This window comes from Lepidothrix coronata, unplaced genomic scaffold (genome assembly GCF_001604755.1).
Source record: "Lepidothrix coronata isolate B3197 unplaced genomic scaffold, Lepidothrix_coronata-1.0 Scaffold309, whole genome shotgun sequence".
Lineage (NCBI taxonomy): Eukaryota > Metazoa > Chordata > Aves > Passeriformes > Pipridae > Lepidothrix > Lepidothrix coronata.
In genome coordinates, this window is record NW_016690489.1 from 305,149 (window position 1) to 330,869 (window position 25,721).

Here is a 25,721-nt window from a genome sequence, read left to right on the forward strand (position 1 = left end):
CATTACACTCACACCAACTTGACAAACTTGAATTCATGTCTTCTTCAAACAAGCCATTGTGGAACTAGCTGAAGTTGCTTCCAGCCTTCTGTACAGTTTGTAAAAATAAGGGGTTTATTATAAGATTTCATCTATTTCTAAGAAGAAAGATACTAGGCTGTAAATGTTGTATAAAAATTTAAATGTGTTTTTAAAAATAATAAAGTCTTGAAAGATATTTTTTTCACTTTTACATGTTTTATAATAAGTCTTCCAGCATTTGCCTAGAAGTAAAGTTTTGCCATTGCTTGAAGAAACTTCTTTTTCCTTCTCTGTGCAGCAAGCTGTAGGACTTCCTCTGGATTACTGGCATTCAGCTCTGTCTGGCCAATGGCTTTTATCTTGAAACAGAAGAGGAGAGACACCATTAGCAAAAGGCCTTCCAGTAAAGCTGTTTCATTTCAAGGCATTTTCAGCACTAGTTCCATGGGTGATTTATTTCTGTAACATGCTCTGCCACCCCATCCCTACAACTTTAGAGCCACAGCTTCATAGGAGCACACAGACTCTAAAAGAATCGTGTGACAAAATTAAAACTGGAAGTGGCAATTCTTTTTAAATGTGGTTTCAGGGAAGGAAAGACGCTCTAAAGAAATCCCAGCACCCTGAGCACCCCAGTTTAACTTACTGCTATCTGCCGCTTGTCTGTCTCGCCTCTTTTGTGGTGGAGATCTGAGGGCCAGTCAAGGCAAGTCACTTAGAGAGGAAACAGACTTATTCCAGCTGCAAACATCCAGTATGAGTGGCATTCCAGCAAAAGGATACATGTCAAATACTCCAAGATGGTGACATCCCAGATGTATTCATAATAAGAATCCATGGCATCATGACTGAAAGACAAGGCAGGTTAGGTTAACTGACACATTCACATTCTGGGTTTATGCATCTATAAACTTTGTTGTAACATTTACCTGTTCTGTTCCTGCAGTGCCTTAAACGCAGTTTTATAATCAACTTCTCTGAGGAACTGGCACAAAATAGCTACCTGTAAGGACAGACTTGCAGTGATTCTGACAGCCTGAATTCCCCCCAAACTGAAACCTTCCACACACCACCTTGCTAATCCCAGTGCCTTTCTGGACCTAATCTAGTTTTAGCAAATTCTGAGCGCCTGAATAGGGCTTGTTCTGACACATCAACAGTGGCAATAGCTAAGAGGAATTTACTCAGATCTGAAGGGACTGACTTGGTTTCCAGGTTTCTAAATGCATTTAACAGCTTTTCAATCAGAGCCAAATATAAGCTTGTTACTTCTTGGAGAATGAACAATCCCACTGAACAGCAACAGCCACCTGTGGTTATCATGACGAACAAGGCCAGGTTCCCAACACCACCCCACAGATACTGTACTGTTCCTCTAAAAAAAAAATCTGCATTATAAGAGAAAAGTAGGCCAAAGCACTCACAGACTACTACTTTTTAGAACATTTCCAAATATATGTTTATTTACTCATTAATTTCAGTCCTTTGTGTGTCCTAGAAGCAAAGATAACAAAATCTACTTTACTGCAGATTGCCTTTCCAAGGAAAGTTGGATTTAGTCTTTTTAAAAAAGTTCTCCCTGCTTTTTATCATCAAAATATTAACAAATATTTTACTTAATGCCATGTTTCACCTCTCACCTGGGTGTGACAGTTTAGTAAAGAGCAGCACTTGATCATTCTTTTTATCACCTAGAGAAGGGTTAAAAACACAAAACACAAGTTCTGAAATGCTCATTTTGGAACACAAACAGCAATTTTTATGATTCTTTTTTTTTTAATGCAAGGGACCCGCTAAATAGCTATTTACATTCTTCTAACCCCCCTAACCTTGGGGTTTTAGCATATCCACTGATCAACTGAGCGTTCATCACTTCAGAGATGTCCCAAGGGTCAGCATGTGCTGAGGAGCAGCACCCTGTGTTTGTGTGGGGCAGCCAGGCCCTGCCCTGCCAAAAGCTTCACCTTTACATCCTGCCACCCACAGGAAAGGCCTGGCGGGTGGGACCAGCACTGACAAAGCTCTGACACCAAGGCAGGCCCCTGGTGCTGTGTGACAGCACAGGCATCCCAGCTGGGACTCCTGCACCATGGCAGCCTGGCACGAGGCACAGCTTAGATCAGGCTGTGAACATTCAGGATTTCCAGATGGCATCTGGAGCTCTCACTGGCCCTATAAATGGGAACATGAAAGGAATAGTAATTGGACAGGACACCTTCCCTGGGAATAGACAGTTCCTTCCTACTGCCTAGCAAAACACAGACTACAAGGAATGCAATGGTTTCCTAATGAACAAGCAAATGCCTGGAAAAAGGTTAAGTGACATCCTGCACGATGTCACTGGAACATGCTGTGTCTGGGACTGAGGATTCCCCCAGAACACAGAGGGATGATGGGGCTCTCACTCACAGCCCATTTGCAAGTGACAAACCACTTGTTACGCCCACTTGCAAAGTGCACAGATACCTGCTCTGCTGTGCTTCCAGCATGCCCTGACAAGGGTAAACTACAATCCCACCCCTTTCTACACAATCCTGCACAGCCCTGATGCAGCTCTGCTCAGTCAGAGTCTGGGAAAAAATACCAGTGCGTGGGAAAAGGAGCCAGTGTTGTATGGATCTCACTACTAATGTGATCCATGCTTCTTACCCTCATCCATGTTAACCGGAGCAGACAGTATTTCAGAAGCATTTAGACAGGACACAAAGTTTGCCTGCACCACGGGTGGAAACAAGCAGGCTCCGTCCATGCGATACCAGCACTGGAAGCACAGATATAAAACCCCAGAGGCTACAGGAATGTGTGTATGCTGAACAGTTTTGTCTCTATGTAGAATCAGGATGCTGACTGAATCCAAACAGGGATTTTTGTAAATCTAAATCCCACTTTAACTCACCTGGTCTGTGTACACATCTGGTGGCACCATCTTATTAAAGAAGTCTGAGCATACAGCTCCTGCCTGTAGGTAATAGTGAAGGGCTGCTGAATACTGATTCGTTGCTGCCATGGAAAAAAGCAAAATAAGGTCTTAAAAGTAAATACAGCAGTTACTTAGTAGTCAGATCAATTGTTTATAGAACTAATCAGATACATATATTTCATAGCTGAATTCTACTGGGGAAGTGACTTGTGTGCCATTGTTTAAAAAGCATGGACACACAGGAGGTGGTAAAACTGTGATGGATGGATGGGAAACTACATAAACAGGAAAACTAGTATCATACACAAAGTTCTGCCTTTTGAGAAATACTTTTAATTTTTTCAGGTAGTTGATCTTGAATCCATCAGCACTAAGAGTGGAAAAGAAGTTTGCCTTCAGCGAACTTAGCACACACAGTGGCAGTAAAGAAGTTTAGCTGGTGAAGTGAGAGGAACAGCTGATGCCACCACAGGCCTCTCATGGTTCAGCACCAGTTCTACTCCCAGCTCTTCCTGAACTGAGGATAAGACCTCCAGGGGCTCTGTGGCAGGAGCAGCTTGTCCACATTGCTGCTGAAATACAGACCTGGCACATGCCAGGAGTGCTCCAACCACTGTTGTTTCAGGCACCGGATTTGAGGATCCCTACATAATGTCTCCTTCCGGGATCTGCTGCACTTCATACAAGCAGTAAACTGCCAGTTTATAACCCTGAATCATTCTCCAATATATAAGGTGACAGCACTGAACACTTGATTAGACCCTTCCCCTCACCCCAAGGATTATAAAGCATCTTCTAGACAAATGGGTCTCCTTTGGGAGCAACAGACTCGCATTTCTGCACTACATCTTACTGTACACCACAGATATCCTTCCAGTCCAAAAACAGATTTGGAAACTTGTACCTTGACTCTGTGATAGCCCAAAGCACTGGCAAGTAGATGCCAGAGGCACAGAAAATACCAATTTAAGGCCAGAAAAGAACAATCTGGTTTGAAAGCTAAATTTTACTAAAGTGGTTTCAGCAGATAATTTAAGTGGAAGAAACATCGCTCTACCTTTGAGTTTGGCTGTGGCCATGTCCTTCTCTAGCACATACAATAGGCAGTACCCTACCTGTCTGGTTGTCTTCAGGAAGTTCATTCTTCTGCACCTACCCTTCTGCTCTATTTACTCACACTATAAAGCAAGCCCCAGGAACTGACCCTAGACTGGGGAATAATTTAACAGAGCATAGTATCACACAGGCTGGGCAAGCTTTCCCCAGGCAACTGCTGCCCTGGTTTGGTCTGGATACGCTGTCATGGTGCCCAGAACCTGAAGCTCTTTGTACTGTCCTAGTTGTGCTGGCTGCTCCCAGCTGAGGGGCAAGAATAAATACTGGGGGAGTGGCAGGTGAGGACAGAACGACAGGAAAGCACTTCCCATCACAACCAATACCAGATTAGTTCATACTTCCTCTTTTACAAAGCCTAGAGACTTCTCTATATAAAATACAGATCCTCTCCACTCTGCTCATCTGCTCCAGCGAAGCTGATCTCCAAATTTAAAAGCAACCACTATTCACAACGTTCCATTCACTTATAAAGCACTCAATTGTCAGGGGTTTGCACAATTATACCACTCAAGAACCAACTGCACTACAAAAGTAAATTTAAAGTGGACTGTTAAAGTTCCCCTTACCCTAAAAGCAAGTCTGCATGACCCATTGGAAGCTTAGTCTCTCTGTGGGCTTAGACAACCTCCCAAATACACCCCTCTGAAGATTTTAACCTCATGTGTCACTTAAACTTATTTTTCATAAGAGAAAATACAAGGAGGAGTATGTCAAGCAAAACCCAGAGCAGCAAGGTACCCCTGCACATATGCTAAAAACAGACATTGGTTTCACTTACCAAAATAAATATCTGCCTGAATAATTAACCAGAAGTGGTTGTTTGCATTGATAGTCAACGCATAGCTGACCAGCTCTTTTACTGTAACAGCTACAGCTTCGAAGTCCACTGATTGAAGACTAAAGGAAAAAAGAAAGAAAAGTAATTCCTAAAGAATTGCTTTGGGCTTTTTAACCACTAATCTGATTTCCCATCTAGTTTAAGTCCAAAGCACCTTGCATTAAGTGTCAAGCAAAAATAACTCCAGAAAAGATTTAGTGTTGACTAAGACTACTGTTGATTTGTTCCAATACAGTAAATCTGACAGAATAAGACTTGGACAAAAAGTCAGAACTTCATACGTGGGTGACACTATGAAAAGATTCTGTGCAGATATGTTCAGTTTCAAGAAGTTTGAAGACAACATCTGAAACCACTATAAATTTATCCCCGCACCTGCATGAATGGCCAGAGACAGCAATCTCTGGAGAACTATGGAAATAGCTCAGCAAGGAGGGCTGGGAATGGTTTGGCACACCGGGCAGCCTTTTCCAAAGTTTACGTGCAATCTCCATTTTTAAAAATATAGGGTTTTTTCACCTTCCTGCTAAATTCTGGTAATGACGAAAACAACTTTCTTCCGCTTGACCTTACAGTATACACTGAAATCTACATCAGTAACGAGACTGTGCAGTCACACAAGCTACAAACAAATTAATCCCACTATGCATCACACACTCTCACAAGAGTAATTTTTTCCAATGCAGTTTATGAGGTTCCACCCCCACAGAGCCTCTAAACTTCATTGGAGAAACACAGTTCAATCCAGCCAGAACAAATCAATACATACCATTTGCTACTTCATATTTTGGCTATTACTGAAACACACCTCAAGAAATATGAGTCATTTCATATTAAAGTATTATATAGTTCACACAGTTACATATAGCTTAATAAAGCAAACAGCAAAAACCCCCTCAGTTTCTTCTTCTCTTTCTTCTTCCCCATATCTCCATTAGGAACATCAAATTAGGAGCAAAACCATCCATGCAAGCAGACCAACCTTTCCATGGACAGAATGGGGGCAGTGATGCCCTTATATGGCAGAAATCACACAACACACAGTAACTGGAGCCAAACCCATTACATAAATGCATATTTTGAAAACTGTATTTTTAATCATCATCTTACTTGGGAATGGATGAAGGCCAGATAGAAATGTGCTCTGCTGCAATATCGTTCACAATGTCTTCCTAAGAAAAGATAGATGGTAAGAGAAATTACAACAAGAAACATTTCAAGAAACCAAGAAAGATTTTTGTGATATATACTAACCCGAACATTATGCAGTTTCACAAACAAGGACAATATTGTGGTTAAAACCAGAGGTTCCTGCAGGGGGGGAAAAAAAAAAAAAGAGTATTCCCATGAACCAACCAAACTCCACTTTCTTCCCTAAGCTTTAAAACTATGTAAAAGGTTCTGACATCATTACAATTCCCTATTGAAATAGGGAAATATTTCGTTAGAAGACCTACAACACAAGGATACTGTAAGAAAGTTTCTGTAGCAAGTTTTTAATTACTTCAAATTTTCCCAAATAACTCCTTCGTATAAACTCTACTTTGGTTTTACACATCTTTATGTTTCTGTGGCTACTGCCTAAACCCTAAACTCAAGCTGGGTATACTACAACTTTCTATGCATTTACAAACCCACAAGCTATAAACAATTTCCAATTTCCCTTCTTCTTACTTCTGCTGCTTAGTATAATGCATGTAGCAGCTTCCTGCTTCTTCCAAAAGGAATGCTTTACTTCATGACAGCTGCAGTTACTCCCAAAGTTAACAGGTCTCCACTGTCAGAATTCAGGATAATTTTTTAAAAAAGCTATTCCACACTGCTGTATGCCAGGTATAACAAATAACAAAACACCTACATATCTGTTAGATTTTCTGGAGTTTAACAGGAAAAGTCCAGGAAAATATTATACCAAAAGGCAACAACACTGTGACTTACCCGAAGCTTTTTGATGAAGGACAACAATTCACTCCTAAATCGGGGACACAAGTACCCATGTAAGTAATAATTTACAACAAAGAACATACGCAAACTTAAACCCCTAGAAATAGTCACTAAAGCAAATTCTTCATCTGCCAAAATACCCCTTCACCTCTAAGTTTACAAACATAGGGTATATAAGTGAAAACACTCAGCAACTCATTCACTTTTAATACAATTAGTGAGTTTTATTTCTACATTTAAAACAGTTAAAAGAGGTATGATATTCCATTGAGCTATAAAAGGCATGAAAGAAAATTGCTTTGTAGCAAGTCAACCATTGACTCTAAAATGGAAAGCAAATGAATTGTACTGTAATTCCCTAAGCTAGGATTGCAATAATGACCTACAGACTTGCAACAGAGTACACAGTGATCATTTATAATGCACATTGATTTCCCTGTCATGCACATCAGCCATCGTCACCATATGACAATCCAGACAAGCACAGCCTGTTTAGAAAAGGTTTCACTGCTTCTTTTCCATAACTAAAACAGCTAATAAAGAGCAGTCACTGCCCTTTACTGTTTGAACCAGAGGGGTCACAAGAGGTTCAGTACCCTGGATTACACCTGTACTGCTTCCCTTTCCCTGCCAGAGTATGCAAATGAAACCTACAGCACGCAGTACCCTCCTACACCCGTCCCACAGCAGTGTAAGCCAAAGCAGCTGGCCCTGAGGCACACAGTAACCTGACTGGCTCAAGGACGGCAAAGAAACAGTCAAAAGTTTGGTGGGGACACCTTTCCCAAGTGTTTAACATGGAAAACTGTTCAATATAATCACACATTCCAAAATTTACTGTATTAGACAACTTATAATCAGGTTTGGACTTCAGAAGAGGCTGCGAACACTGAGAGGACAAATCAAGAGAGTCCTGAATCACTCAGTCAGTTCAGACTAAGGCTGGCAGTGCTCATGTGACTGACAACGAAATTACTCCGATCAAGAATATTTTCTTCCTTCCTCTTCCCAGGAGCTTAGCTGAACCATAACTTCATTTCAAAATTGAATACATTTAGCTTTACAGAACAATTCTATTTGATGCAAAGCAGACACCTCCAGCCCATCAGCTAAACTACCCTAGAGATGCCATTGACTTTATTGGAAAATCTACACTGGTTATAATGGGAGAATAAGTATATACACAGCAGTGTCTGCATGGTAACCTGAATCCCACACACTCCTTTTCTGTCTCTGAAAAGGAAAGCCAACACATCAACACTAACACCCAACTCCCACAGCGGACAGGATGTTTACACAGGGATCTTCAGCTGCTCCCACCACCCTGATAGTGGAATCCAGACAATTTTTGAAGGGAACATGGAGTCAAACACAGAATTCAAACCATCTTTAAAAATAATTTTAGAAAAACATACCTGTACATAATGCCCAGTGTAGATTCCCTGTGTTTTATCAAACTCACTCTGCCATCATTCCCCCGTTTGTGCTGGTTGGATACACTGCAGATTTGTACAACGACTTCCCAGAGGTCTTTCGCTGTGCGTCTACTTTCTTTGGGACCTGGAAGTTCTTTGCACGTAGCAGCCAGCAACTGGCCCAGCTATGCAATGCAAGGAAAAAAATACAGTGACTGTAGTTTCTCTGCATATTGATCGCAGCAAAGGAATTAATGGTGTTTAAAACAGCTAAGCAACTGATTTTAAGTCACAAACTACAAAGCAATGTCACTAAACTTTGTAGCAGAGAACACTGATTAAGAAGCTGGAAGACAGGAATTAACCAGACCATTTTTCCCTTCATTGGCTTCCCTAGTTCATGTTTAATTACTACAGGCTCCAGAAAACAAACTTAAATATACTGCATAAAACCTAAACCCCATAAAATACAGTTTTACAGAGACTGACTCTCTAGAACTCACTTCACTTCCTTATAATAGTTAATCTGAACTGCAACTGGTACAACGTTATACAAAAACACTGTCAACCACTAAACACACCTGCTGCTTAGCCTTGCTTTCTTCTACCTCAGACTTAATTCATTACAGACACAAAGCCCCACACTCTTGAGCAGAAGAGTACATGCTTTGAAAAGTACAAAAGACTTCAACAGGAAAAAAGTCAATTACAGTCCGAACAAGCTTTAAGATGGAGCACTCATTACCTTCACGTAAGGATTAGTCTGAACCAGAGGTAATGGAACCTGCATGGTCAAATACTCATTCTCACACCAGTTTAACAGGAAGGCAACACATTCTTCAGCTATAACTTGTCGAAGAGGAATATCTAAAAGAAAATGGATTCTTTGCTTAACTTTTTTTTTTTTTTTGAGAAAACAGTGTTGTATGAAAACAAGCAAACTCTATTCCCTCTAAGTAGCCATTTCTGTTCCACTGCTCTCCAGGGAAACACGATGCTTAGCCCTAAAAGAGATCTCACCTCTGGAAATTAGAAGCAACAAGAGTTTCCTCTAACCACAGCAGTATTACATTACTCCCTCGGGGTGAAACCCTGAGGAAAGCTTAAACAACTAGCAAAACTTCTCAGGTAAAAGTGCAGACATGTTTATCCTGTTCCAAGTCCTTTAAGTGGTACTAAACAGAAACTGGCAACGTTCAGCAATATGCAGGCATCGTGAGGCTGCTCTCATTTCCAGCTTCTAAAAATGAATGAAACTTTTAAAGACTTACTAAAACCAGTGTCAGAGTCACTGCTGTTTTTCCATGTATACATCTAAATGGTAAGTCTGCAATAGAGAGTTGTTTCATTTTGTTGTGGGTTTTTTCCTCTTCTCTCAAGGTTTGCTCTTTTCTGCATCCCAGGAAAGACAGCGATGTACTTACCAGGTACTCTCATTTCCAAATATCCTCGGACTCTGCTTATAAGATCAGAAGGAGGACGTTCTCCAGAAGCACCAGCTCCAGCTTCATGAGTGTAAATGTCCAAAAGTAGCATTTCATTCAGCATGACTTGACGGAGCTTTGGAGAAAACTCTGTCACAAGCTCCAAGCAAGCAGCAAAAAGCTGTTTTGCATGGATGAAATCCTGTAATAAAAATTATATGCATTACTGATACCTAATGGATTCATAAGGGAATATACTAAGAGCTAAAGTGCTGCTCAGCTCTATCCTGGCTGAACCAGCCTTGGCATCCATTAGCATCAGCATTGCTCAAGTATCTCACAATGACTATTTATGAATCCTTTGGACCCACTATTAAGCTTAACAGTTCCAGATTTTTCAAACAAAACAGGAAGTCTAAGCAAAAACATACCAGAAGTAACTACTGGCAGGTTTGGAAGAATTTTGGTTTAGCTACAGTTTAGCAAACTTGTCAATTACAAGGAAAATAAAACAGCATTCCAATAAACTCCTTATGTAAAACACTTAGCCAAAAGAACAGCACTTCATATCAGTAAGTCAAATCACCACATCATAACCAAAACCTTATATGAATGAAATGATCTCTTGGCTCAATTCACTGGAAAGCCATTATCTTTGCTCTGCTGATGGAACTTTGAGAGACAGAAATACAACACACAGAGCTTGTTATACCACCTCCCTCACCTCTTCATTTATCAGGTTTTTTCCCTCAAAAAGGGCTTTCCATATTTTCATTTTGTTAAGATTCAATTGCCTAAACTAGCCAGTAACCTCAGATGGTTTGCTCACCTTAATTGCACAGCAGTGCAGTCCCTTTGCCATCAGGATGTAGACCAAATCCCTAGTCAGACTGTCTTTGATTCCTAAAATAACATTGCCGTAAACATTTGGTACTTCCCACTGGGAGAGAAACGCATAGGACATTTGCACAGAAACAAGTTTTAGAATTCACATTACTGCTTAAAACATTATAAACAACCCCCAAATATTGAAAATTACTGCCATCTAAATGCCAACTATTTTGTCTTTACATCTAATCACAAGTAAAGTACTGCTCATGTAGAAATACAATAAAAACAGCTGGATACCCTTTGTTCACACTCTGAATATGCAACAATTATGATGGGGGAACCAAAATAAAAGACAAGAGACCTTAACTTAAAAAGCAACAAAAAAAAATCTTCCTCTCTCCTGCTCCCACCTTTAATGACAGAAATTTCAACTAAAACAATATTGCTAACTAGTCAGAACACTGAAAGTAAAAGCTACAAAAACATCTTTTCTCACAAGGAAAGCCTGAGCTACAGCCAGTATTTCCTTAAAACAAAGGTTACAGGTTTTGTTGTGATACTTTCACAGAATGTGAGTTTAGATATGTATCATCATTCTTATTAAATCACCACTATGCAGAGAGGGAAAAGATAAACCACACTGAGGATCTATGAGACAATGTTTACTGTTCACTGCAGTATGATACCTAGAGACTGTAATTCAAGGACTGGTTAATGACCACATGAAACAAGTTACCTTATTTGAAATTGTCCAGAATTGGCGTTCTGAAGTCATACCATGCAGCTCAATTAAGATCTGGCGAATCCTCCAAGGATCTACTGACAGTATGAGCTGATGTTCAAGCTGGCCAATATTGACACTTGCTGAAGCTGGAAGAAAAGCAGCCAGGTTTCCAGTGCATTTCTTTTCAATGTAGACACTTTTGTTTCTTTAATATATAACACTTCAATCATAACACAGTAAGAACAGCGGACACATCAATGCTTGCATAGGCCCAGTTCATCCTTTTGTGCCATTCCACAAACACCTTGTTTCCAGGATTCCCACATCCCTGACCTAAAAGGCTGCTTGTAATGTCCCCTTTTCTAACTTCAACATCTCTGAGTACTCTTGCTACAGTAAAGCAATAGCTTTAAGATCTGCATTAAAAAGGGGGTCCTATAGTACCTTAGTGAAAATATGCACTTTCTCAACTGGCTTAAGTCATTGCAAGACTGCATTAGAGCTGAAAAGGTAAGTTCTTCCCAGCTCCAGTCACCATCTCACATGTCCTGTGTTAGCTTTGACTTGGGCAGCTGCACAGCCAGCCAGCTATAGCTGGGAAATGAACTGGTTGAAAAGATCTGTGTTTTACTTTGGTAGGTTTAAAAACTCATTCAGATGGTACTCCTGGGCCAGCTTACCACACAGTCACACAATCATTAGTGTAAAAGTCCAGAGGCAGGGTTCCCTTTCTGGGAACAGCTGCCACAGCCACAATTGGTTCAAACTAACACCACACCTCTCTCGCTTGGTCACCTGGGGCCCATTCATTTGAGCTTACCTATTATATTCACTTGAGATACAAGCAAGTAACAGCCACCTTCTTGCACAAGCAGGACATGCACCAACAAACAACGGGAAGTCTTCTCTCTAAAAACATTCTCTCTAAACTTTTTGGAGAACAGACCTGCACTTAGTAACCTCAAGCATGGAAACAGTGAAAATTACCTGGAATATCATAAAAAGAAGTCACAGGTTTTGTGCACAGGTTGATTCGAGGAGACCTCTTCCGCATTTGATCAATGAGCAGCTTCCGTTCGTCATCTTTCAGCAGTTTTATGAACAGCTCATGAGATGAAATCATGAAGACAAACTGAAGATCTTCCATGCCCAAACACAAGTTTCTAAACAAATAAAAAAGTTAATACATGAGCAAGAAGGTGGTGCTTATTTTTCCAATTATAAGTTCTCAAAATATCTATTGTGCTTAATTACATTGCTTACAAAGTATAAATTCATGTTATCTTAACATGGCTACATACTTGAGAAATGCTGCCATTTTTCTCTTCAACGCTTCAGAAGCATTTTCCAAATTTATCGACCCAGAACAAACCTGGGAAACAAAGCAGAAAAGAATTAAGCAGTTCCCTTTGCAGGCTTAAAATACATAGTTACAGACACTGTTAGCACTGTTACTGACCAGCTTTCTGTCTCACAATTAGTATCAGCCAGTAAACCCCTCTTTCAAGGGAGGCAACAAAGTTACCACAGAATCAAGGAATGGTTTGGATTGCAAGAGACATTAAAGATCATTCAGTTCCAAGCTCCACACCATGGTCAGGGACACCTTCCACTAGAAAAGGTTGCTCAAATGCCAACCCAACAGTTGTTCCAGTGGCCTGGAACACTTCCAGGGATGGGGCATCCACAGCTACTCTGGGCAACCTGTGCCAGGGCCTCACTACCATCAGAATAAAGAATTTCTTCCCAATATTTAATGTAAACCTGCCCCTTTCAGTTTGAACCTATTACCCCTTATCCTGTCCCTCCACACCCCTGCAAAAAATTCCTCTCCACCTTTCCAAGGTTAGAAATAAGACTACCTCTGAGGAAACCTGATAAACACTGTAGCCATCACACGTGGATCAGAATTTCTGTCAACCTGTACACAAGGCAGGATGTTTCAGACAATTGTGACCATCCCTCAGACACAGTTCGCATTCCTTTTTCCTATTGCTCTGGTAAATAGGTGTACTGATGGCAAGTGCCACATTATCAGTCAGCCTCCCAAGATCATTAAGTGCATGAGTTTAAAAATGAAACATTTCTATAAGTGCGAAACAATAAGATTCACTAGGACTTTTTTTTAGAGCAGCAGTTGAAAGATAACTAGATAGCTGAATTTAATTGACAGCTTGCAAGAATTTTTTTTTTTTTAGAAATATGTTTTGGTCCTAATATGAGCAGTTGATGGAAGAGCTTTCACTTGCTTTTGAGTAGAGTACTGTCAGTCATTTTTTTACCACGTCCCTTAAGAGACAAGCAAAAACAACACTCATATTAAGAAAAGATACTAAAATAACAGCAAAGCAACAAAAGGATTAGGTTTAGTTTGAGCAATAATAGTTTCATAAAAAATTTCAGTAAGGGTAACAGTCTAGGTTTCACACATGCAGTAACTCAGAATCATTTCATGACATGCTAACTTTTACAACAAAGCTGGTGAGGAAACAGTGGTCCTCTTCAACAGATACTTCTATTTCTATTCTCTCTGTCTTGGAGAATTTGATTCTTTTTTCCTTGAAACCAACTATTCAACATATCTTTATATAATTTAATGATGTCAGGAATAGCAGCAATTTCAAATACAAGGTGAAGCAACAACTCACCACCAGTTCTTCCCCAACACACTGAAACAGAGCTATGGACATAGATACAGGACTGATATTGAGTGTAATTGTACTAACTGCAAACAAGCTGAATAATGTTTGAGAAGTTACCTTTCTCTGCTTCAGAAATTTGAGCATTACTTGCAACAATAATACAGTTGTATGAGGAAAGAGGTAACTCACTAAATACCGTTTTCCCTTCTAATTTCAGATGAATTTTTTACCTCCAGAAGGAAGTCTATTTTTTCTTTGCTGGGTTTCAGGAACAGCTGACAAAACTGAATATCAATTGTTCGACCCTGCAATACATCGCAGACTGTGTTGCACACGCAGACTTTGAAACAGACTTCATCCAGAGCATCATTCCTGCATGAACACAAAACTGAACATCACAGAACATCTCTGACAAACAAAGAGTGGATATCACAGCAGGTAAAAAAAAAATTAAAAGAAAAAAATCAGTAAAGGGGTAAAATTAAGTGCTAATGCTCATTAATTTTTTTCCATATATGGTCACAGTGAGATACATCACACAGTTACTCCTTAGTTGGAAGATGTAGTTTAGACTATTGGCTAACAGAAATGAAGGCTGAAGTTTCTTGGATGTAAATAATTTGTTGTTAAAATATCTTGCATACTTTCCATGAAAAACATAACTAATGAAAATTGCTTTTCATCACGATTGAATAGACCATTATTTAATGTCTCACCCTTGCTGAGCTTTTTGGAAGAGTTCTCTCAACACTGATTGCCTGAACTGTTCAGGTAAACTGAGGGTTAGGTTATCTTCAAGGAATATCTTCACTATGTCCTGTAACACAAACACAGTTGGAATAGTCAATGCATAATGTAAAAGAAACGGATAAGGTAATTTTCTATCTGGTAAAAAACAATTAAACTAACAGAAACAGCTTGTACCCATATTTAATACTAAAATTCATTAAACTACCAGAAAGGATCAAATGACAAAAAAAAGTTCTCTATCATCAGAAAAATCAAACAAAGTAAACAAAAATCAAAACAAATTTGCACATCTCAGCAGCAATATTCCCTGAAACCCAAAGAATTAGAGTCTACCTGAAAATTCCATACCTCAGCTGGCAGGAATTATTTCCACTGTATAGAGTCCAAGATATTTTAATCTGCTATGTACCACAGTATGTTATATTCCTAAACATGTGGGGTTTAAAACAGTATGTCAATGGTTAAATGTAACACTTAAAATTTATCAAAACCCTTTTAAGTTCAGGTGGACTCATCCACATGGAATGACAAAAAAACCCCTTCAAAACATCCTACCTGATAGTTGCCAGATTTCATACAGCTGTGGATTTGACTATATGGAGTTGCCTGCTGGGATGCATCATCAGAAGATGAGGTAAGAACTTCACAAGCTTGACAATATCCAGCTAACCGTTCTTCATCTATGGTAAAATGAAGTGATGATGAGCCATTCTGAAAAGCAAGAGTTCATCAGATCTTAGTGGCCAAAGTATTATGAAAAATGGGTAGTTCAGAAACACAAACAGAGACTCACAATTTCCCCAATTAACAGCAAAACAACAAAAGAATGTGCATGTACGCACTTTATTTAAATAAAAATTGGAGTTCCACAATTTTGGAGATATAAATATGAAGCAAAACAAGGAAACATACCTTACTTATAAATTAAAATGTATTTTTAAAAGATTCTTAGAACACAGACAATCTGATTTCCGAGTAAAAGAGATTAAAAAAAAGAATAAGAAGTGCTGTATGGTTACTTTCATCAAAAACACCACAAAGGACAGAGAATGTACAGTTTAGTCAAGTTAATATTAGTACTGGAGATGCTATTTTTACATTTCTTGCATCAATACACTTTGTGTAAAAGAACAAAGCAGCAACATACAGCAACCAATTAATATAATTTCAAACCAGGTACAATGCAAAAAAAAAACCCCAAACCAATAAAAACTGCTGTCAAAACCTCATGAAGTTTTTTTCAAAACTATGTGTACCATTAACAGTTATTAAATTGCTGAAGAAGGAAGCAATAATTTAGACAAGTTTTTTATAGAAGAGTTGAATATACATGCTACTAGAACACTCATTACCTTTGCAATCAACTCCTTTGTTTTGAAAAACATTTCTTTAGCCTTTTCATGAACAGCTACATTTGTGGATCCTTGTTGGAAATAGATGGCACCCAAATCATAGCAAACCTGCAAACAGCATTGATATAAAACACATTGTGTTGGGTATTTACATAATATTTTAAGTCAAGTCTTTCAGCTCAAAACATTGCATGTACTGTAAACTATTCCTAGTTTTATCTAAGGTACCAACATACACTTCACTCCTTTCCCCATATACTTCAATTGGTTTCTCTTTAACTGCAGTCTCAGTCTGAGCAATTCTGCACAAGCATTACAAAATTACAGAATGATTTCTACATAATCACTGAAAGCAATGCAATAAGCTGTCTTGTCATATAATGGTTTGCTTCAGGGGAGAGAGGGGGGGATGAAATTGAGAGGCTGGGGGGGAAGCAACAATATTTACAGTGTTGAAAAAAGTTCTAATAATGTAAAAATGAAGCCAGTAATATCTCATTGCATTACAAAAAAAAAAACAACACCAAATAATCTAATTGAGCATTACAAAAAAAAAAACAAACCAAACCAAAAACCCAAAGGAACATTAATAGAAAAATATTGCAATTTACATCAAAACTATTACTTAACACTTTGTCTAAAGAAACTGACATAAACTGAAAGCTTTAGTACACAATGTAAGCTACCTGGCACTGTATCTCCTCTGCGCTGATTTTCAGTCCAGCTGTGGAACTCTCTGTTTCTCCATTCACCATACCAGGTTCCATGGCCAATAAATCCAGAGTTCTTATAGTATGGACATAAAGATCTTTGTTTAATTTCAGTGCTCCTTCTAGGACCAGGATGGAATCAGCAGCCTGCTCTTTCAACTGTAATAATTCGAACACATTAAAAGAATTAACTTCTTGGTTTTGAGTTTAATTCTGGGTTTAAATTAACACTAGAAATGTAACAATGCACTAAAAGGATAATAAAACAAGTAGTCCTTATACAACTGTCCTGTTGTCATGTAATATCTGCTTCTGTATTTCTTGTACAATAAAAAAATTCTTATATACGGAAATTCAAGAAAAATAAGATGGGAAAAGAGTCTCACCACTTTCAAAATATTTTCAGTTAGCTCCTTTTCTTGTTGTATCTGGTTCATCCTGAAAAACAGAGGTGAAGATCTCAATTATAAAGCAGACCTGCATGTTACTTTACTTCATGTTCTAGCTCACAACATTTGTTCATACTAAGTTTTGCTTAATTATATTTTAAACATCATTACGCAGGACCACTGACTGTTTTTATCTATCTATATCTGAAATATAGAATTCTATAATAACAATAGTTTTGCATGAGAACGTGGTTCAATAAAATGGAAGTTACAAAGTTTCTGTTGCCTTTTTTTTTAAATTAGATTGCTAATATCAGCAAAATATTAGCAAAACAATCGTGAAGATATCAGCTTCCACAGCCTCAAGTATCTTGAAGCTTCATTATTCAAATCTTCTCAAACATGTGTCAGGGAAAGAAGTATGTTCACATGTTTATGTAAAAATTAAAAGTATTTTTAAATTATTTCCCCATATAGAATTTTTTTATTCAGGATAAGACTGATACATATATGAAAGTACAAGATTTATAGTAAAGTAAGTAGTAGTGGTATTTTTAATCAACATGTTCAACAGACTCTCTTATAAAATTAACACAAAACACATGAAAAGTACCACCAAGATAATTCCAACTTTTGGAGAAATTTATGACATAAAAGTAAATTCCAAGGACAAGTTGTTACTAAAGCCAAACAAATTCTAGAATGCAGAATTGATTTGAAATTACAAATTACTGCCTAATGAAGCGATAAAAAAACCCTCATTATTTCTCAGAATGTGTTGAATTGGTATAATGAAACAACTATATTAAGCAAGATCACATAAGTCAAAAAGGGATGCAAGAAATATACCCTGTTTAAACTAGATAATAAGCATTCTGCCAAGGCAAATTGTCATCTCCCTTTCTGCCATGGTTTTTTATGCTGCTACAAAGTCAGAGATTATAACATTAAAAGAGTGGAACAACAGACAAGTACATATATATATCAAGCGTATCTAATAGGAAAATAAGAATATAGTTGAAATAAATGCAAGTTTTCCATGTTGCTGCCAGCTATTTTAAGCAACTGTATGTTACTAACATGATTTAATCCACTTAGAAATTAAATTCCTGATTATAAAATACCCGTGAAATGCAAATAAATTATACCTGTAACTTACACATTTAACTGAGGTGGACCAGGTTTCACTTGCTTTACAGGAAAACTACTTTGAACAATGGTCCTTATGGCCCTACAAAGGAGAAAAAATTAAGGGAAGAACAACATTAGCCTCATAATTGTAAACAGCAGATTACAGGCTTCTTAATAATAACAGTTTATAATTTCAGATACATTATACCATTAGAATACATCCTCTATTCAAGAGCACATCTAGTAGTGAAGAAATGCTCTTATGTCCATAAAAAGCTAAAAGACAGTAAGATTTTTATACTTATTAGGTGACTGTTCAACCCACCACCTTGACTATCTTTTAGGGGAAAAAAAACCAGCTGTAGAATAGTTTTCAAATCAGCTCCTCACTATAACCCACCTACATACCACAATGTTATTAGTAATTTGAGATTCTTTCTCCTTCTACATACAAGTACACTGATAAAAGAAAAAATTGCTTTGTTCTATCACGATTTTAGATTATTGCCAAAAAGTAGTTTACCATCTGTTGTAGAGTAGTATTGCCATTGCAGTGGTTGGGGGTAAGCTGGACAGGTCTACATCCACATGTTTAGTTCCTGGGGGAACTTTGCTGATACACAGGAGCTCATTCAGTAGCATGTTCAATACAGGAACCGACAAGCTATTACAACAATAAAAAAGAGAGAGAGAATCACATACTTCATATAGTAAATCTGCTTTTGGGATGTTAAATAATATACACTGCTATTCAGTACTATATTATTACTTAACACCCCATGGATGTTAAGTGTAGTATGTTTATTCAGCATAACAAAGTGCTCTGCATCAGATGGCACTTGAGGTCAGGTATGTAACGCAGTTACTGGTATGAGCAGCACAGATAATGCCCAGGTGGATGGTTGCCTCACAGCTGAACTACTACTACACACCACTGCATTAGTCCATGCTGGCACCTCCCCAGAATAATCCTGCCACCTCTACAGCAGGATCCAACTAATAAATTCTTTCAAAGCAGCCATACTTCCAGAAGATAAACAACCACGTTTCCATCACAAGTGGACTTTCACTCATGTAAAGCAAATGGTAAAGTTAAGACTAGAAACTGGGATAGAGACTATATAAAACATACAGAGATGGACAAAACCCTCTTTGATAAAATGAGAAGACATGCAGGCTGGACTGCACCATTCCAAGCTTTTGAGGTACAATTTAACACAACTGAAACACTATTACTAATTTAGACATTATCTGAAATTAGAATTTATCAGCTCCTGCAAAGTACCTTTGCTCATGTGAAAAATCTGCATTCTTTGCAACCAGTATTGAAAACAACCAGTCAAAATACACTTTTAACAGCTAAAACCAAGACTTCTGTTTAACAAATTTCAGGTCTTGTGTTATATCAGACTCCAGGTCTGTCATCAAGCTACCCTTTAAAACTAACCAATGTTGTTTCTACTATGTGAGGTCCAGGAATCTTGTTTTCATTGGCAAAAGTAGAACACCATTCAATTGTTTACAACAGCATAAGTTTTAGGAAAAAAGCTTGGCTCAAGGCATTATTTTATTCCTTTTAACTACCATGACTGAAGCTTTGGGTACAATCAGTTAAAAAACAAAAGCCTGCTTCTTAATTAAAAACAATCTTAGGCTTCATAAGCTAACAGAACAAGAACTCTAACTACTATATAGAGATAGTAAATTAGTAGTTGAAGTTACTTCAGACTGGTTCTCAAAAAACCCACCAGACGGACAAAACAATCCTAACAAAACCCAAAATCAGCCCAATAGTGTCATACAGTAGGGCTGATTTTTGAATCAATATTATACCTGCATTTTAGGAAGTAAAGGGACTGACAGAAAATACACCACAAATATACTTCAAAATAAATTCCTCCTGCAGGAAGGAAAGCAGACAAAAAAAAGCTCTCTTGTACATGTACACATACAACTGTTTTTAAAACTAAAGTATACATAAAACACCCCTACTGTATACCAGATACTTTTGTTTATACAATATTTTCACAACTAACCACAATAAAAGGTTTCTGTTCATTCTCTGCAGCTGTGCAGTATCTTGAAAAGGTACTGCTTTGGAAAGCAGTAATCCTGCCTCACAACGCTTCACTAAGGCAGACAAATATGACATAGCCTAACAAAACACAAAAATATTATGTGCATGTGTGTAACAGGAGAACTTCATAGGTAAAAATCAAAGATAGCTCATTCTAAGCCTTTTTACTGTTTATTATAGGACATTACTGAAAAAAATAATATAATACAAACAAGAAATACAAGTAAAAGTATATAGGAAGAAAAAAAGCCCTGCCAGTAATTTGGGGGTTTTTTTGTTTGTTTGTGTTTTTTTTGTTTTTTGTTTTTTTTTTCAAAATGCCTCTGAAATAAAAAAAAAATAAATCTATATAACATAATAAAGAACATGACTCAAAACAACTCTAGAGAACTAAGGCAATACAACATGATTTTTTTTAAAGAAACTTTAACACACTGATAGTCAATGTAACTTTTACCTAATGAAATCCTTTCTTCTTCCAAGGTGTCTGCAAGCCAAACATTTTGCTTAGTATCTTTATCAATGACCTGGACAAGGGGATGAGTGCACCCTCAGTTTGCAGACAACATCAAGCTGGTGGAGGTGTTTGAGCTACTGGAGGGTCAGAAGGCTCTGCAGAGGGATCAGAACAGGCTGGATCGATGGGCCGAGGCCAGTTGTAAGAGGTTCAACAAGGCAAGATGCCGGGTACTGCATTTGGGTCACAACAACCTCAGGTAGTGCTCCAGCCTGGAAGGAGAGTGGGAGAAAAACACCTGGGGGTGCCTGTCAACAGCAGCTTAACATAAGACAGCAGTGTGGCTCAGGTGGCCAAGAAGGCCAGTGGCATCCTGGCCTGTATCAGAATAGTGTAGCCAGCAGGACCAGGGCAATGACTGTCCCCCTGTACTCGGCACTGGTGAGGCCACACCTCGAGTGCTGTGTCCAGTTCTGGGCTGATCACTACAGTAAGGACACTGAGGTGCTGGAGCTAGTCCAGAGAAGGGGAATGAAGCTGGGGAAGGGACTGGAGCACAAGTTCTATGAAGAGCAGTTGAAAGAGCTGGGGAAGTTTAGCCTGGAGAAGAAAAGCCTAAGGGGAAACCTTATCACTCTCTACAACTACTTGAAAGGAGGCTGTAGCAAGGGGGTGGTCAGTCTCTTCCCCCAAGTAACAAGAGATGAGAGGAAATGGCCTCAAGTTGTGCCATGGGAGGTTTAGATTGGATATTAGGAAAAATTTCTTTATCAAAAGGGCGGTCAGCCATTGGAATAGGCTACCCAAGGAAGTGGTTGAGTCACCGTCATACCCTGAAGGAATTGAAATGACATGTAGATGTGTCGCTTAGGGATATGATTTAGTGGTGGACTTGGCACTGTCAAATTAATGGTTGGACTTCACAGTCTTAAAACCTTTTTCAGTCTAAATGATCCTACAACCTATGCAAGTTAGAACTGGGGCAAGCATTGCCCTCCTAAGACTTTACATTACACTGCAGGCAAAGGGGACTAGAGACCTGTGTGGATGAATAAAGAACCCTGCCATTACTCAAGCATAAGCAGGAAATACACAAGAGATGGAGGCAGTGTCAGATGATCTGGAATTAATATAGAGAGGTTGTCAGAGTAAGCAGAAATGAGACAAGGAAGGTCAAGGCCCATCTGGAATTAAATCTGGCCAAGGATGTCAAGGACTTCTTCAAATACTTCAGTAACAAGGCCACATCTGGAGCAGTGTCCAGTTCTGAGCTTCTCAGTACATGAGAGACACAGAGCTCTTGGAGCAGGTCCAGCAGAGAGCAACAAAAATGATGAAGGGATGATAAGAGCATCTCTCTTATGAGAAAAGGCTGAGAGAGTTAGGCCTGTTCAGCCCTAAGAAGAGACTCATCAATGTCTGTAAGTATCTGAAGGGAGGGTGTCATGAAGATGGAGCCAGGCTCTTCTGGGGGTGCCAAGCAATAGCACAAGCGGCAATGGGCAGAAACTGATGCACAGGGAGTTCTACCTGAATGTGAGAAAGAACTTCTTTACTGTGTGGGTGATTGTGCACTGTAACAGACTGTTCAGAGAGGCTGTGGAATCTCCCTCACTGGAAACATTCAAGAACCATGTGGACACAGTCCTGTGCCACGTGCTCTAAAATGACCCTGCCTGAGCAGGGAGGTTGGACCAGATGACCCACTCTGGTCCCTTCCAACCTGACCCATTCTGTGATTCTGTGAAGCACAGCTCCCTGATGTGCTTAGCACTGCCAGAATGAAGTAGTTCCTAACTCTTCTAGCTCATCAGACCATTCTGCAGATGACATTATTTGGGTGAAAAAAATCCAAAGGTGGAGTTTGTCTATTTAAACCAAAGTTAGTTCAATGATCTAGTTTGCAAATATATGGAGTTCTTCAACAAAACTGGAGCAAGACCTCCAAATTCAAGCATGTCAGAATGAGGAAACTTTGTCAGTGAAGAAAATACAACCTCCAATTCATATTTATGCAGTTTATGTGTATACATCTTAATGTCTAAGACACACTATTTTTCCTCTCTAAATTATAAACAATATTGATTTGCTCAGAGATATTGCCTTTATCAAACCCCTTTCCTTAATCCACAGGTGAAATCAAATTACTTCAAATGTCGCACCCAAGATTCTTCTTAATGTAAGGAAGATACTGTCAGAGAAGGCAAGACAGATTTCCATTTGTTAAAATAAAGATTTCAAGCCACTTCAATTCACTAATTTCAGCATGAAAATGTACAGACTATACCTTTTCTCTAATACATCCAAATCCCACTTCAGATGAGCAGCAACTTTGAGAGCGAGAAGTTTTAAAATGCGGTTTCTTTTGTTATCAGGTGGTGGCTGGACTTGGTTTTGTTCATTCACTGATGGTTTTGAAGCTTGTTCCAAGAACTGAACAATCAGCTGCACAGGTGGTGGATCTGCAAAAAACCACAGCCACTCCTCAAATTCTTTGTAAATCCAGAAATTATTTTTTTTTTTGCAGCTATGAATGGGGTTCCTACATTCTTATCGTTTATACTGCTGACATTGTCACCTAGTAGCCTCTAATATCCAAGGGTGTCCTGCTTATGATGACTCAAATCAGACTATTAATGTATATTTCCTTAACCTTCAAGTTTACTTGACCATGGTAACCACACTCTCACATTTTTATTTCTTTTCACTATTTTGTATTATGTTTCAGTACTTGCACCTACTGAAAATAAACGTCGAATAATGAAATCACAAGTCAGCTATTGTAAAAAAATATGTATCTACTTGTAATTCTCCTCTGTATTTAAAATACATTTACAAGCAACTGCTGGTACTTCTGAATACATTTAGAAAATACTTTCAGACTGATTAAAAAAAAAACAAAAAACCCCACCCTAATCTCTCCCTTACAATAAGACAGACTCTCCAATACCTTTGAGCTCTTTTGAAAAAAGAAGCCAACCTGTACTATTACACTTGCACTAAACTCTGTGAAACATAAAAGAAGTATTAATAATTTACTTAACTGCAATATAGAGTATAAGATCTAAGCTTGACTATGCTTAAATTTACTTTCTGTAGAGGCAATAATGGCCTAGGTTTTCCTGTTTCCTCTACCTCGTCATAGAATTCAGGTACTGAAAAAGATGATTATCACTTATAAACGTCAAAAGATCAGCTGCTTTTAAACATGGTCACTTTCTTATACCACATCAGACTAGATTTCTATTTATTTCAGGTCCAGAGAGCAAGTTCGGCACTGAACCTTTAGGTGGACTCCAGCTCCAGGCATTATCAAGACTAATGGGAGAAAACCAGCTGCAAACTGTAATGATGTTTACAAACAGCACTTCGCACCGCACAAATAAACAACCTGAAAACATTTCCGGAACAAAATTCACATCCGCGAAAGGAAAAGCGATCTACCAGACAGGAAAGACAGAGAAATGAAGTTATTAAATAGTAAAGATAATGTAAAGCCAGAAAACACCCGCGTTATCGCTTGCGGTAAGTGCTGCTGCAGAGCCGTGGGCAGTGCCCGGCTCCCTCTGCCCCCGACTCCCCCGGCACCGCAGCAGAGCTCCTCGCACCCACCGCCACCTCACAGCCCCTCCGAGCGATCCTGCCCCGGGGGGAGCCGGGGAGTGGGGCCGGGCCGCGCCAGAGGCCGCGGGGAGGCGGCGGCCAGCAGGGCACGCACCGGGAGAGGGCTTCTGCAGGTGCTGCTCCAGCAGCGCCTCCTCCAGCACGAACTCGAACCACGAGGTCTGAGGTGGCGTGCATGGCCGGCTGGAGGTAGCGGCTTCGCGGTCCGCCGCCTCCGCGCTCATCGCGGCCGCCGGCCCCGCAAGGAGTCCCGCAACAACGGCACAGCGCTCTCCAACCCCGACAGCCGCACAAGATGGCGGCCGGCACCGCCCCGTGGGAGGCGGTGGGGTGCTGCGGCCCCGCCCGCCGCGGGGCGGGAACATGGCGCTTGTGGGGCAGCGCGGGCCCCGCCTGAGCCGTCGAGGTTTCGCGGCTGGGCGCCGCACGCATCCTAGGGGGACCTGTTAGGAGGGCAGTCTGACTTCCCTACGAAATCGGCGTTTTTCTTTCCGAGGTGACTGGTTGGATGCATATCCCCCGTCACCCCCCGCCGTCCCTCCACCGGCGTGTCCGCCGTGGTCCAGTCCCAGCGAGGGCATCCCCTGCGAGCCCTCACGCCAATAAACGGCACACCCTCCATCCTCATACCCATGCACATCCTAATGCTTTATGAAAGGGCAAAGAAATCAAGACCTCGATCCATGGAGAAGGGTAGATGCGAATCACAGAATCACAGAATGTTAAGGGGACCTTAAAGATCATCTAGTCCCAACCCCACTGCCATGGGCAGGGACACCTCCAGGCTGCTCAAGGCTCCATCCCAGAGCCTTGAACACTCCCGGGGATGGGGCATCCACAACCTCCCTGGGCAAGCTGTTCCAGTGTCTCACCACTGTCACAGTAAAGACTTTCTTCCTAATATCTAGCCCAAATTTCCCCTCTTTCAATTTATAACCATTAGTCCTCGTCTGATCACAACAGTTCCTGATGAAGAGTCCCTGTCTGACTTCCCTGTAGGCCCTCTACAGAGTGAGCCAAAGAGACAGAAGAACTTTCCTTTTTCTCATTTTCCACAAGGACAGAAGTCCATTACATGTCCTGATTTAAATGTAATTTGTTACGTTCTCTCATGTGTGCTACTTTGTGTGTGCAGTTATCTGAGGAAAAAAGTTAACTACTGTTTCAGCTTTTCTGAGTTATTGTTTAATACATCCATATAGAAAATGTTCAGTTTCAGAATATGAATTACAAAATAATCCTCTGGGAGAGGACCCATGGTCACAGAGGGGAGTGTTCCAGTCAATGCCAGATTTCAGAAGCTTCTGAGTCCCTTTTCATGCTAAAACCAGTCCTTTTGCGGGGAGCGGGAGTAGG

The 25,721-nt window shown here is 39.7% G+C and overlaps 1 protein-coding gene across 2 annotated transcripts; it reads right to left on the reverse strand.

Moving 5' to 3' along the window:
- Window positions 1-27: 27 nt before the first annotated feature.
- INTS8 (integrator complex subunit 8) lies at window positions 28-24,676 on the reverse strand. Of its 2 annotated transcripts, none has more exons than XM_017837741.1 (27): window positions 24,460-24,676; window positions 23,029-23,203; window positions 18,731-18,871; window positions 18,236-18,307; window positions 17,074-17,125; window positions 16,664-16,846; window positions 15,978-16,085; window positions 15,181-15,336; window positions 14,592-14,692; window positions 14,106-14,247; window positions 12,535-12,605; window positions 12,221-12,396; window positions 11,246-11,379; window positions 10,508-10,618; window positions 9,679-9,880; window positions 9,000-9,121; window positions 8,255-8,439; window positions 6,834-6,867; window positions 6,150-6,206; window positions 6,006-6,067; window positions 4,836-4,954; window positions 2,918-3,021; window positions 1,662-1,712; window positions 951-1,024; window positions 805-869; window positions 668-711; window positions 28-380 (listed from the first exon to the last, which is right to left on the reverse strand). In XM_017837741.1, the coding sequence occupies exons 1-27, from the start codon at window positions 24,587-24,589 to the stop codon at window positions 264-266; spliced, it is 2,988 nt and encodes a 995-aa protein (XP_017693230.1). In that variant the 5' UTR covers window positions 24,590-24,676; the 3' UTR covers window positions 28-263. The 2 variants fall into 2 exon arrangements, 1 of the variants encoding a protein (XP_017693230.1); XR_001878476.1 differs by lacking the exon at window positions 28-380 and adding an exon at window positions 2,671-2,782.
- Window positions 24,677-25,721: the final 1,045 nt, after the last annotated feature.

Coding starts and splice junctions, on each gene's coding strand:
- INTS8 (XM_017837741.1), bottom strand. CDS start 24,589: ATGAGCGCGGAGGCGGCGGACCGCGAAGCCGCTACCTCCAGCCGGCCA. Junction 6,068..6,149: donor TGAAACTGCATAATGTTCGG/GTTAGTATATAT, acceptor ATCTTTTCTTAG/GAAGACATTGTGAACGATAT. Junction 3,022..4,835: donor TCAGGCAGATATTTATTTTG/GTAAGTGAAACC, acceptor TTTCCATGGCAG/CAACGAATCAGTATTCAGCA.